This window comes from Ursus maritimus, unplaced genomic scaffold (assembly GCF_017311325.1).
Source record: "Ursus maritimus isolate PB19 unplaced genomic scaffold, ASM1731132v1 scaffold_4, whole genome shotgun sequence".
Taxonomy (NCBI): domain Eukaryota; kingdom Metazoa; phylum Chordata; class Mammalia; order Carnivora; family Ursidae; genus Ursus; species Ursus maritimus.
In genome coordinates, this window is record NW_024426552.1 from 78,616,981 (window position 1) to 78,630,451 (window position 13,471).

The 13,471-nt window shown below is 38.8% G+C and overlaps 1 protein-coding gene across 1 annotated transcript in view; it reads right to left on the reverse strand.

Moving 5' to 3' along the window:
* The window catches only part of VPS8 (VPS8 subunit of CORVET complex), a 246,405-nt gene that overhangs the window by 81,953 nt on the left and 150,981 nt on the right, over nt 1-13,471 (reverse strand). The window contains exon 35 of the mRNA XM_008705231.2: nt 11,271-11,317. Coding sequence (XP_008703453.1) covers nt 11,271-11,317 — 47 coding nt within the window. The remainder of the gene's footprint in view (nt 1-11,270; nt 11,318-13,471) is intronic.

Genomic DNA, 13,471 nt, shown 5'->3' on the forward strand with positions numbered 1-13,471 from the left:
AAGTGTGATTATTAAAGGTAGCAAAGACAATAAAAATGTATATGCAATTGTACCAACAGTAATGTCCTGCAAACAGGACAGGAGAGGCTTAGATGGAAACCTGTCCTGTTGCAAAAATGAATGTAGTAGTGCCTATCTCCAGGATGGCCCTCTACTTCATGCAGAGCTGCCAGTATTCCTCACACAGAACAGCCGCACTCCCTAATCAACTTGTATGAGGCACAGACCAAAGCAGACAATGTCAAATGGCGAAGATTCTGCCACATCAAATCAATGTAATAGCAGATGTAAGCTAGATCTGCGGGCGACTTGTTCACTTTCCATTCCCCTAATCAAGTGTCAAAATGTCCTTCCCAAATCTTAATAGAATTGTTATCTGATATTCACAAAAAGAAAGTGTATTGTTTTGAATGTTCTCCTGCATAAGCAGGAAAAATGGCTTTTATAAGCTAACAGAAATAAGAGCCTAATGATTTTCACAGAAAATTAATTTAGCTCCATAACCTTCTCAAGTATGAAGAGTACCTGGATCACTCCAATGCTGTACCAACTTCAATTAAAAACTCACAGGGTAAGCTAAAACAATTTTTCCAAAATACCACGACTAATAATGGCAATAATAAGAACGCTGAGATTATTTGCAATGTGTATTTTCTTGCCACCGCAAAGCTCTCTTTAACACTAAAATCTGCCAGTAATCCCACTAGCAAGAATTGTTCAAATTGGCCTAAGTCAAAGAAAGACTGGAAACGTGCAGGTCCTGCAACCTCAGCATAATATCTAAATGGGGGCATTTTTAGGTCTGGGTGAGACACGTGGTGCCATTCTCTCCCCAAAGTGACGGATGGAATTGGAGACAAAAGAAATGCAGTTCTGTGACCCCGCCACAGGGACATTCTTTATACAGTTTTCAGAAACAGCTTTTGAACTGATGCTGGGTCAGACTACTATAAATCTAATGTGATAGCCACATATATTTCTGAACATATAGAGAACAAAGATATTAGCTTCTGGTCCAGCAGGTAAAGAGCTTGAGAGTTAACACTTCCATCCTCACAGGAAGAATGCTGAATAAACTGAAAGTCAACACCTCTTCTTCGATCTACCTGAGTGCTGAGGTCATGGGGCAGACTGCCACCCCTAAATTAGAGAGCAACAGACAGTGGATATAAATAATCCAAGTTCACTGCAGTAGCAGCCAGGCGCGGAAACCACTGCCGCTGGGGCCAGTACTGGGGTAGGAAAACTTAAACTGTAAATGACAAAATGCCCAAGATTCAGTGTGGACAAACTTCAGAGTTAAATATTCTAGGAAGCCAACTCTTGGTGGGGGGAGCTCCCACACTTTCATGAGTTTTATCTTGAGGAGCCACCAGGTTCTCACTGTGAAGACTGGAGAAAAATCCAGTCATGCTTCCAGTAGAGAAGAAAAGTAGCCATTTAAAAATGCTCCCAGAGCATTTTGTTCTTAACAGGCCTGCTGTTATGGACTGACGCCCCCTACAAATGCCTATGTTGAAGTCCTAACTCCCAGTATCTCACAATGTGACTTTATTTGGAAATAATGACTTTGTCGATGTAAGTAGTTAAGTTAGGATGAGGTTATACTGGAGGAGGGGGGACTCCTAATCCAACATAACCTGTGTCCTTAAAAGAAGGGGAAATACCGACACAAACATACGTACAAGGAGGATGCATGTGAAGATGAAGGCTGAAATCAGGGTGACAGCTTCTGCAAGCTAAGGAATGACAAAGATTGCCAGCAAATCACCAGAAGCTAGAGGAGAAACCTGGAACCGGCTCTTTCTCACAGCCTTCAGAAAGACACAACCCTGCCAACACTTGATCTTGGATTTCTAGCCTCCAAAACTGAGACAACACATTTCTGTTGTTGAGGCCACACAGTTGTGTGCTTTGTTAAAGCAGCCCTACCAAGCTACAACTGCCTTCTAGGAAAACTATCTTACTAGAGCCCGAACAAGCTGAGGGAAGAGAAATAACCCAAGTCCAGCCTTTTCTAGCCTTCCTGTCTCACTTAAAGGGCAGACGGGCTACTGGAAGTATTTGGGAGGGTCACTACCCAGAGACACAACTCACCAAGAGTCAACACTAATCACAGGACTACAGAATGCTTCCCTTCACCATACCTCACCACCACATCAACAGGGCACACCTATATAATAATAGGGAAATATAATTGTAAGAATTACACAGCTTAGACTTTAGGAAAAGTCTCTAGGGAAACCCAAAGACAACCACGGAAACAAAAACAAGGACACCCAAGGAACTTTCACCCCCAGACAACTACGGCTATAGCAAATAGCATAGCCTCACTCCTAGCCAGATAAACATAAAAAGTCATACTGAAGGCCTATTTGCCTCAGTTCCTTTTATGCAGTACCTCATTTTGAGCTTTCAATAAAAAGTTACAAGACATCCTTAGAAACAAAAAAAAGGATACAGTTTGAAGAGACTCAGTAAACATCAGAACCAAACTCAAATATGGGCAGAGATGCTCAATTTATCAGACAGGATTTAAAACAGCTATGATTAATATGCTGAGGGCTGTAAAGGAAAAAGCAACAACATGTAAGAACAGATGGGTAAAGTAAGCAGAGAAACGGAAACTCTAAGAAAGAATCAAAAGAAAATGCTAGAAATGAAAAACACTGAATAAAATGAAGAATTCATCAACAGCCGGGACACAGCTGAGAAGAGAATTGCTAAGCTTCAAGGTATGTCAATAACACGTCAATAGAAATTTCCAAACTGAAGTACAAAGAAAAAAAAAAAAGCTGGGGGCAGGGACTCAGGAAAGAATATCCGAAAACTGCGGGACAAGTATAAAAGGTAACACCACCAAGGAGAAGAAAGAGAAAATGGGACAGAAGAAATATTTGCAGCAAAAATGACTGAGAATTTCCCCCAAATTAATAACAGATACCAGACGACCCATCATGAAGCTCAGAGAACACCAAATAGGACAAATCGCAAAAATCTATAACTGGGCATTTATTTTCGAACTGCAGAAAATCAAAGACAAAGAGAAAATCTTAAAAGAAGTCAGAGGGAAGGAAAACACCTTTACCTACAGAGGACCAAGGATAAGTCTGGTATAAACCAGACTTCTTTCCATAAACCATGCAAGCAAGAAGAGAGGAAAGGGAAGGATTTAAAATGTTGAAAGAAAAACCCCGTCAACCTAGAACTCTGTATCCAGCAAAATTATCTCTCAAAAGTGAAGGAGAAACACATTCTGAGACAAACAAAAATTGTGAGAATATGTCATCAGTAGACCTGCCTTTCAAGAAATGTTAGAAGTTCTTCAAAAGGAAGAAACATGATGTGGGTCACAAATTTGGATCTACATGAAGAACGAGCATTAGAGAAGGAATAAATGAAGACAAAATAAAATGTTTTATTTTTCTTATTCTTAACTGATCTAACAGTCTGTCCAAAACAGTAATATTAACAATGTATTCAAGGATTACAGCTGACGGATAAGTGAAATGAATGACAGCAATGTTATTAGGGACGAGGGAGGAATTAGGGATCCTCTGTTATAAGGCACTGACACCATGCATGAAGTACTCTGGTGCTGATATTGGACTTGGATTAGTTATAAATGTGCATTGCAAATTGAGGGAAAACCACTAAAAAAAATAAAATATATATAATTGATATACTAAGAGAAGAGCAAAAAGTAGAATCATATAAAATGCTCAATTAAAACCAAAGGCAGAAAAGGTAGAATACCAAAGGGAAAAAAAAAAAAGAAACAAAAAACAAGAGCAATAAAAGCAATGAATAAAATATAATAACATAAATAGAAAAGAAAGGGTAGGATTATAAAAGCCACACAGATCCTAAAATTTGTTTTTCTCTGACTGACTTATTTTGCTTATTAGCATAATACACTCCAGTTCCATCTGCATCATTGCAAATGGCAAGATTTCATTCTTTTGGATGGTTGAGTAATATTCCATAGTGTATATATACACCACATCTTCTTTATCCATTCATCAGTCAGTGGACATTTGGGCTCTTCCCATAATTTGGCTATTGTTGATAATGTTGCTAGCAGAGGGTGCATGTGCCCATTTGAATCACTATTTTTGTATGCTTTGGGTAAATACCTAGTAGTGCAATTGCTGGATAATAGGGTAGTTCTATTTTTAACTTTTTGGGGAACCTCCATACCGTTTTCCAGAGTGGCTGCACCAATTTGCATTCCCACCAAAATCATAAAAGGGTTCCACTTTCTCTGCATCTTCGCCAGCATCTGTTGTTTCCTGAGTTATTAATTTTTAGCCATTCTGATAGGTGTGAGGTGGTACCTCATTGTGGTTTTGATTTGTATTTCCCTGATGATGACTAATGTTGAGCATTTTTTCATGTGTGTGTCGGCCATTTGTATGTCTTCTTTGGAGAAATATCTGTTCATGTCTTCTGACCATTTTTAATTAGATTATTTATTTTGGGAGTGTTGAGTTTGGTAAGTTAATAGATTTTATCCAGTATGTCATTTGCAAGTATCTTCTCCCATTCTACAGTTTGCCTTTCAGTTTTGTTGGTTGTTTCCTCTGCTGTGCAGAAGCTTTTTATCTTGATGAAGTCCTAGCAGTTCATTTTTGTTTTTGTTTTCCCTTTCCTCCGGAGACGTGTCTAGTAAGAAGCTGGTTTAGCCAAGGTCAAGAGGTTGCTGCCTGAGTTCTCTTCTAGGATTTTGATGGTTTCCTATCTCACATTTAGGTCTTTCATCCACTTTAAATTTATTTTTGTGTATGGTGTAAGAAGTGGTCTAGTTTCATTCTTCTGCAAGTGGCTGTCCAGTTTTCCCAACACCATTTTTTTCCATTGGATATTCTTTCCTGCTTTGTTGAAGATTAGTTGACCATATGGTTGTGAGTCCATTTCTGCATTCTCTATTCTGTTCCAGTGACCTAAGTGTCTGTTTTTGTGCCAGTACTATACTGTTTTTATAACAACAACTTCGTAATATAATTTGAAGTTTGGAATTGTGACACCTCCAGCTTTGCTTTTCTTTTTCAACATTCCTTTGGGTATTCAGGCAGGGTCTATTCTGGTTCCACACAAATTTTTGAATTATTTGTTCTAGCTCTATGAAAAATGCTGGAGTTATTTTGATAGGGATTTCATTCAATGTATAGAGTGCTTTGGGTAGTACAGCCATTTTAACATTATCTGTTCTTCCAATCCATGAGCATGGACTGTTTTTCCACTTCTTTGTGTCTTCTTCAATTTCTTTCATAAGTGTTCTATGGTTTTCAGAGTATAGCTCTTTTACCTCTTTGGTTAAGTTTATTCCTAGGTATCTTATGGTTTTTGGTGCAACAGTAAATGGGATCAATCCCTTGATTCCTCCTGCTGCTGCTTCATTATTGGTGTACAGATGTCAACAGACTGCTGTTGATTTTATACCCTGAGACTTTGCTAAACTCATGTATCAGTTCTAGCAGTTTTTGGTGGAGTCTCTCAGGCTTTCTATATAGAGTATCAAGTCTTCTGAGAAGAGTGAAAGTTTGATTCTTCCTTGTTGATCTGGATGCCTTTTATTTCTTTTTGTTGTCTCACTGCGGAGGCTAAGACTTCCAGTACTATGCTGAACAACAGTGGTAAGAGTGGACATCCCTGCCATGCTCCTGACCTTAGGGGAAAAACTGTGAGTTTTTCATATCATCCCACTGAGGATGATATTAGCTGTGGGTCTTTCATATATGGCCATCTTCTTTTTAAAATAGCTTTTTCACTACGTAAATGCTAATACAGGTATCTTAATATTAACTACTTTTTTCTTTCACACTATTTCCTTAAAAAATATTTCCAAAACCAAATCACTGGATCAAAGCATATGTATAGCTTGAGCGCTCTTAATAACATATATAAATCAAATATACATAAGCACACACACACACACACACACACACACACACAATACATGTATGACACTGCTCTGAAGAAAACAAAGTGGACTAACAGGGAGGAACACAGATGCAAAGGCAGGAATGACAACATGTAGTGCCTGCTCTGAACAACAGGCCAGCACTGCTGAGGAATACAGGGGCAAAGAGAAATGGGAAAAAGGAAGAAAATGCAGCTAAATGGATATGCCTGAATCACACCAAAGAGGGCCAGGAGGAGTTTGTATTTTGCCTTGGATAAGGGAACAGAAAGAACTCTCAGAAGGAGAACTTTGCCTGCTTAAAAACGGAAGGAGGAGAATTAGGAAGGCTGGTGAGGAGGCCAGCAGGAGGCATCAGGAGAGAGCTACTGCGCAGCTGAAGCAGGGCAGTGCAGGACAGAACACAGGGACCCCGGATATACAGGAGGTACCCAAGAGGTTGATGTCATGACTGGTTCTGTGTGGTGCGGCTGAGAAGATGGAGTGGAGTGCGTTAAAGCAAAGAGAAGAATCCATCATCACTCTCAGAATTTCATTTAAGACACTTAAACGTAATTGCCTGCTTACTATCTATTTCCTCCATTAGAATGTAAATTCCCTCAAGGCAGGGCCCCATCTTATTCACTATTTCATCTTCCCTGCCTGTCAGAAGGCTTAACATGCTGTAGTTACTCAGTAAATTGTTAAATGAAATAAATGGGCAGATAATGCCATTTGCTAGGAGAGAAAATAAAAGCAGCAGCAGGTTTGGATTGAGAAAAAGTGAGTATAACTTTGAGCCAATTCAATGTCTAGCACGGTACTTAGCAGACAGCAATTTCATTATAAAGAAGTCTTGAATAAAGGAATAAAACAGACACATGTACGCTGTTTTCTTTCTTGCTTGCTTACTATCATTCATCCACCCATCCATCCATCTGGAGATTAGGAAATGATGTGTTACGATTTAAAAGACTGAAACTGAGCTGCTGGCAAGGTACTAACCAAAGATACTGAAGGGTTCGGAACAATTCTCCTTAAAATGTGTTACTCTGGCATATGGACTATTTTGAGCTAACGGCAATCAAGGCCCTGTGAGCTGAAGGGAAACTTTTGCACCTCCATTAACTACCTAAAAGAATCTAAATTGGGAGCCTTTCCCAGAGTAAGAGTTATTATCAGAGATAAATTTTATCTGAGTGACCCATCCGTATGGCAGGGCAAATATTTAAATACTAAGCATCTGCTCTTCTTCTTGCCCTATAATTTGCCCTGTCCCCTCCGAAGCCCCAGGTCTCTATATTCCATTCCTTAGCTCATGACAGCATACGTATCTCATTTCACCTTTCTGTCTTTGAAACTCTCATGTATGTGGGGTTATTATACATATGAAATTAAATTTTTCTCCTGTTAATCTGACTCATGTCAATTTGATTCTTAGTCCAGCCAGAAGAACCTCTAAGTGTAGAAGAAAATGTATCCTGACAATATGATATCTGGTGGTAAGCCCGGACAAGCTGATAGGAAGTCACTCAAGTAGAAACGAATTTTCCTATGTCAAAATTCATGAACACGATATTCTAAATTTTTTTTTAAGATTTATTTATTTTAGAGGGAGAGAGTGTGTGCTTGCGTGCACACTGCAGTGGGGGGGGGGCAAGAATCTCAAGCAGACTCCCCGCTAGCATGGATCCCAATGCAGGGGGCTCGATCTCATGGCCCTGAGATCATGACCTGAGCTGAAATCAAGAGTCAGACGCTGAACTGACTGAGCCACCCAGGTGCCCCTACGTTCTAATATTTTATTTTAATTTTGAAATATACTATTTCAACGAGTGTCAATATTGTAAAATATCCTTTCAAAATTATCCACAGAAACACAGGTTCAAGTTAAATCCAATATATAACCATTTCCATAATCTACGTTTTGCTCCTTGGCAAAGCTACTCATTTTCTTAGCAATGCTCAATTTTTTACTTTATTTTGATTAAAGATTAGAAATACAATGTGACTTTCATGTGTTTTTTTTTTTTCCTACGAGAAAATCATACCACATATTTCAGAGGCCTCCAGGACATGGTTAACAAAAGCTAAACCGACATTACCAAGAGAAGTGTACTGAGGAAAATATTGTGAATATAAATATACTCGCACATCCTCTTTATTCCTTATGCAGCTCAGAGTCCCACAAAAAACCATCGACATCCTTTTGTATTATCCTTCAAGCATCCTCACTGCACAAAAGGCCTACATCTGGCTGTAAATATATCAGGAGAACTCCTGTGAGAATTCTTGGCCTGGCAGGAGCGCACACAGGGCGTGGGGGTGGGGTGGGCTTTATGTAGCAGCTGTCCCAAGGAAGGGAACTGGAAGAGAATGCAAATCCGTTCTCTCCCGAGCTGTTGGCCTCAATTCAGGCAAGTAATTTGCTACTGCAGGATTAACTCCGCCGCCAAAAATTATCTAATCTTTCTATGTACAGATGCCACCAATATCTCTGTAGGTCAATTAATTCTACTGAGGACATTATACACATAGCAAAGATAACATAAAGAAATTGAATAAAGACAACAGAGGAATATACATAAGAACTCAAATAGATGATTTGTCCCTTTAAAAACGCTGACAAAATAAAAGGCTACCCCTCAAAAACAACTCAATGAATACTTGTAAATGTTAAATCAAAGATGCATAAATACATACACACACACACACATATATATATGAGGATCCTATTAACTCAGGTTTTGTGGGGGAAAGTAAAAAAAGGCACTATTCTGACATGACACATATACAAACAGTCTCCATCTGAAAACGACTGTTTTCTTTCATTTTCCTTCCTTGTCAAAACGCTGCTAAAAGAGCTTCTTGAGTGGGGGGAGAACCTAGTCGTTAAAAAAAAAAAAAAATCTATTGCTTAAGAACAGAAAGGGAAGAATCAAAGGGAGAAACAGTTTCCACTATCTGCAGTGAAAATTGCCAGGAAGGCCCAGTCAGTCTACCTATTCTTGCCGTTCTTTTTCCTCTAAGTATCTTTTCCATACTCCCTTGTTTCCCAGAACCTGACAAAACTCTAATCCCTTTCTCAGATTAGTCAAAAAGCATACTTATTTCAAAAGGCTAAAATGTGGTGGAAAAACAGTCGTTCAGAGTAATAATTGTATTGATATTTATATCACCTAATAATGGTATTTTTTTATTTATAAAAAGACTTGGTCAATATCATCTTCTCTATTTTATTACATGTGAGAAAAAGTCAAGCACAGAGCTGAAACTCCCTCTGTTGTTCTAGCTTGAGTCCCTCCAGGTAGGACGGTTGGGGAAAAAGGACTTGATCAAATAAATTATTCTAAGGGAAGAGGCTCCAGGTCTTAGTGATGTGGGGAACAAAGGCAAAAAGGAAATGTAGATGAAATTAAATTTCCTTATAACCTACAGCCCATTCACAAATACTTGAGGCAGGCAGAATATAACATTCTTCCAAGAACTCCCAATCTTAATGTTAATATCTTGCTAGAGGGAAAAACAACCTTAGCTTGATAATAGCTAGGCTGCCAGTATCCCGAGAATCCTCTTCAGCATATGAAAATCCTTTTGGAAACTTCCCTGTCTTTACCTCCCCCAATCCCATAGTATATAATCAGCTGCTCCTCACAATCTCAGGGCAGCTCTTTCTGCTTACCAGTCCTGTCCCATGCTATAAAAACACCTTTTTGCACCAAAGACGTCTCAAGAAAGAATTCTTGAGGCTCGGAACCCCAACATTTCCACATCACTAGGAGAATGGATGTGCCACGAGAGAAGAACAGAAGGAACTGTGCCATGGGAAAAGGGGTGCACAGGATCTGAAGAAAGGGCTGGGGCTGGAGTTGGGTCCTTCCTAGGCCTGCCCAGAATCTCCACCCTTCTTTCATATCTCTGTCCCCAGTTCTCCCCATCTTTTCCCCACCGGCCCCCAACTGATCTAAGATGTTTCTTCGCTATGGAAATAGACATTGGGCCAAACTGGCTCTGAGGGAGAGCCAAATGATTAACAGAAATAAAAATAAAGGTATCTAGCCTCGTTTGATATTCTGAGAATAGGGAACTAAGACACTGATAATCTGAAGATGTCTTGAACAGTGGTGCAGGGTATGTAGTCAGACTGCTTTTCTAAACATCTGCATATGCACATCTGGATGACTGAATTTAAATACAGCATAGTCTGCTCTAGATTTAAATGACTGAGATTTCAAAAAATTATTACAATCAACAAAACTACCAGCATTTGGGTATGTAAAAATAGCACAGAATACTGGAATAACCCAAACTGAGATTATCACTCCAGTAACTAAATGACTGTTTCCAACGGCTAGTGTACGTTATATCACAACATAAAAGTTTGTATGTCTGACGCAAAAGCCCTGTCGTATTGGAACATGACACTTAGGCCACTGATGCTTAACTCTGCGTGTACATCAAAAATATCCCCACCCACAATGATTCTGTAGGTTTGGGCCCAGATGTCTGTATTTTTACAAGTTTCTAAGGTGATTCTGACACATACTTTCAGTTAAGACAGACTGACTGTGTTAGAGGATGTTAAATATTATTCCACTCAACTCCCAATTAGTCCACTTAGTCACAGCGAAATGTTAAGATCTCACACACAGAGAGAGCTGCTTTGCTTACAAATCCATTACTAATCTCATCATCTCCCTGGGTTTTATTTGATGAGTACCACAGCAGCACTTAAAAAAAAAATTAAACTTTGCTCCTCACACCACCAGGAGAAGTTATCTAAAACTAACACTTCAAATGAGGATTTAAGAGGGCATAAATTTAGAGATGAGCTGGGAACTAGGTGTTTACTTTGAAAGTAAAGCTATCAATCCACAGCATGCAATAAGAACAGGAAGAAGAGAAGTGAGGATAGAAAGGGGAAGCTAGATGGTCATCGGATTCTTCCTAAAACATGTCTTCATGGCATGGCTTCACTATTGTTTTTTTACAATGATAACAACTCAACATGTATGCTCATGTTCGAATGCAAAGAAAAGTATTCCCTCAAGATATAATCTACTTTCATCATATATTTTGGTATAATCTATGAAACCATTACTCAAACTAACACTAAAAATCAAAAGTTGATTATACTATTTGAATACAATGGGCCAGTTTCTTTTTTTCTTTTTTGGGGGGGGGGGGCAGAGAGAGAATCTTAAGCAGGCTCCACGACTCTGAGATCATGACCTGAGCTGAAATCAAGAGTTGGACCCTTAACTGACTGAGCCACCCAGGCACCCCACAATGGGCCAGTATTCTTAATCTCAATTTATTTCCTTTGCTTTTTCATCTGTGTATAGTAAAAAACTTAAATTTAACATACCTTGGGTCAAGAAGACTCCTCAAAAATTTGAAAAGCAAAACCTGGTTCTGAATAGAAAAACAATTAAAAATACAATTAGATATTAAAAAACAAGTTCTTCAAACTATGCCAAACTGGAAAATCTCTCTAATGTGATGCACAAATTTCCATTAAGTCCTTTACACAGATCTATGAAATTCTAAACAGTCATTTGGAGGTCATTTCCTCTCAGTATTTCAAATCACTGTCACACATTCCATTCTGAGTGCAGAAGAAACACAAATGCCTTGTTATTGCCAAAAACAAAAAACAAAAAAAAAGAACACCCTTTACTAATGATACCATCCTTTAGAGGACGCTGGGAATGGCAGGTGCTCTGAACTGCTGTGCTGACAGTGTGTTCTAGCTATAAGGAGGGGTTCACACTGCCTTACCTGGTCCTCCTCTTGTGACAACAGCCTAATTTAAGATAAGCTAAGTAGGGTGGGAGTTTGAGCCCCAAACAGCAAGCAGCACCAAAAAAGCTCATTAACTCCCCAATGTAATCAACTACAGAAGAGAGGGCACACTGCAACATGTTAGTAATTAATATGCCATAAGATCTGGGTTTTGTCTCTTCCATTTATTTGCTACGTAACTTTGTATAAATCACGGACTCTCTTAGCAATTCAGTTTACATATGTGAAAAAGAGAACAGCAATATCTTCTCTGCCTTCTGCACAGGGTAAAGGTGAGAATTAAATAAGATACACCTTAAAATATTCTATGAATATAAAGAATGTTTTTAAGTTCTTAGGAAAGCTAAGCAATAATTATAGCTTAGTTTGTCTTTTTTCTTTATTTTTGGATACAGTCGAACTTCACCTATATAAAGCATGGAACTCAAAACTGGAAAGGACTAACGTAATGTAGAAGATGACATTTAAAGTATATTTATCGGTCTTTGATTTTCTATCTTTTCCCTGGTCTATCATTTTGTTTTATTTAATACGACTTTCCTTCTGGTTATAACTTAATATTCTGTTTTTTTTTTCATTTCAAGAATTCTCAAAACAATTGGTCAGAAGCATATTTCTTGCCACCAAGAAAGGTATTTTATAAAATGTTTGGGATTCTCTCATATTCAGTAAATCTCTGCAATAAATAAACACTTCGTTTCTTTAAAAGAAATGTGTAAGACTCTACAACCATTCCACAATCAAATAGCCAGTTTTTTTAAAAAATCCATGACACTTCAGCTTTTTTACATTTGTCTGATGAGTGACTTTATATCCATTTACTTGGCCTGTCTCTAAGGATCTTTAGAGACTAAGGAAAGCAGAAAAACCTGCATTGGGTAGCCTTACATTTTAAATGACAGTGACAACACAAAAGATGAGATATATCAGAAACTGCTGACTTTTAAAGAGGGGAGAGGCTCTGTGGACTGAGAGTAGTTTTAGCAGAAATGTCCTCCTGTCCTCATCACTAGAATGGGCTGGATGATTCCCCATGTACTTCCTCAGTATCCTGGGCAATGCTCTATCATCATTCAAGTCCAACTATTCTGCAACTGTCTTTTGGCTTATCCATCTTCTTCCTTGAGCACAGGAATACATGTATATGTTTTCTGTATCTTCGGCATATAACGGTGTTTTGGGTTCACAGCAGACACATAATATTTATTGAATGCATGGATGTGTCTTTATCTTGAGTTAATGGACCTCATCATGCTGGACAGCCAAGCCTGATGTCTGGGAGTCACTTTTAACCTCTTCCATCACCTTCAACTCAATTCTAAGCCCTACATGTTTTTACTTCACAAACACATCCTAAAACCGTCCACACCACTGCCACTGACTCAGTCCCCATCCTCGCCACTTTTTGCCTAGACCCTTCACCTTCTAACTAGTCTACGTGGTCTCTGTCCTCCATGTGCTCTCTTTGCTAGTCTACTCCCCACACTATAACTTAGAGTTAATTTTCTATAAAATGAATCTAATGATGTCCTTTTGCTGAAAAACTTAATAATTCTCTAGGTTATCTAGAAGATACAGTATAATTTCTTAGCACTACACATTAAGACAGTTCAGTATCAGAGCACAAACTCTAGTTTCTAGCCTCTACACCTTTAACTCCTCCCTCCAGTAGACATTTTCTGGCTTACCTGAATGCTCCTCCCACCGTCGTCCCCAGTGAATCAAGCTTCACAGACTTGGCCATTCTCTGAATATGCATGTTGT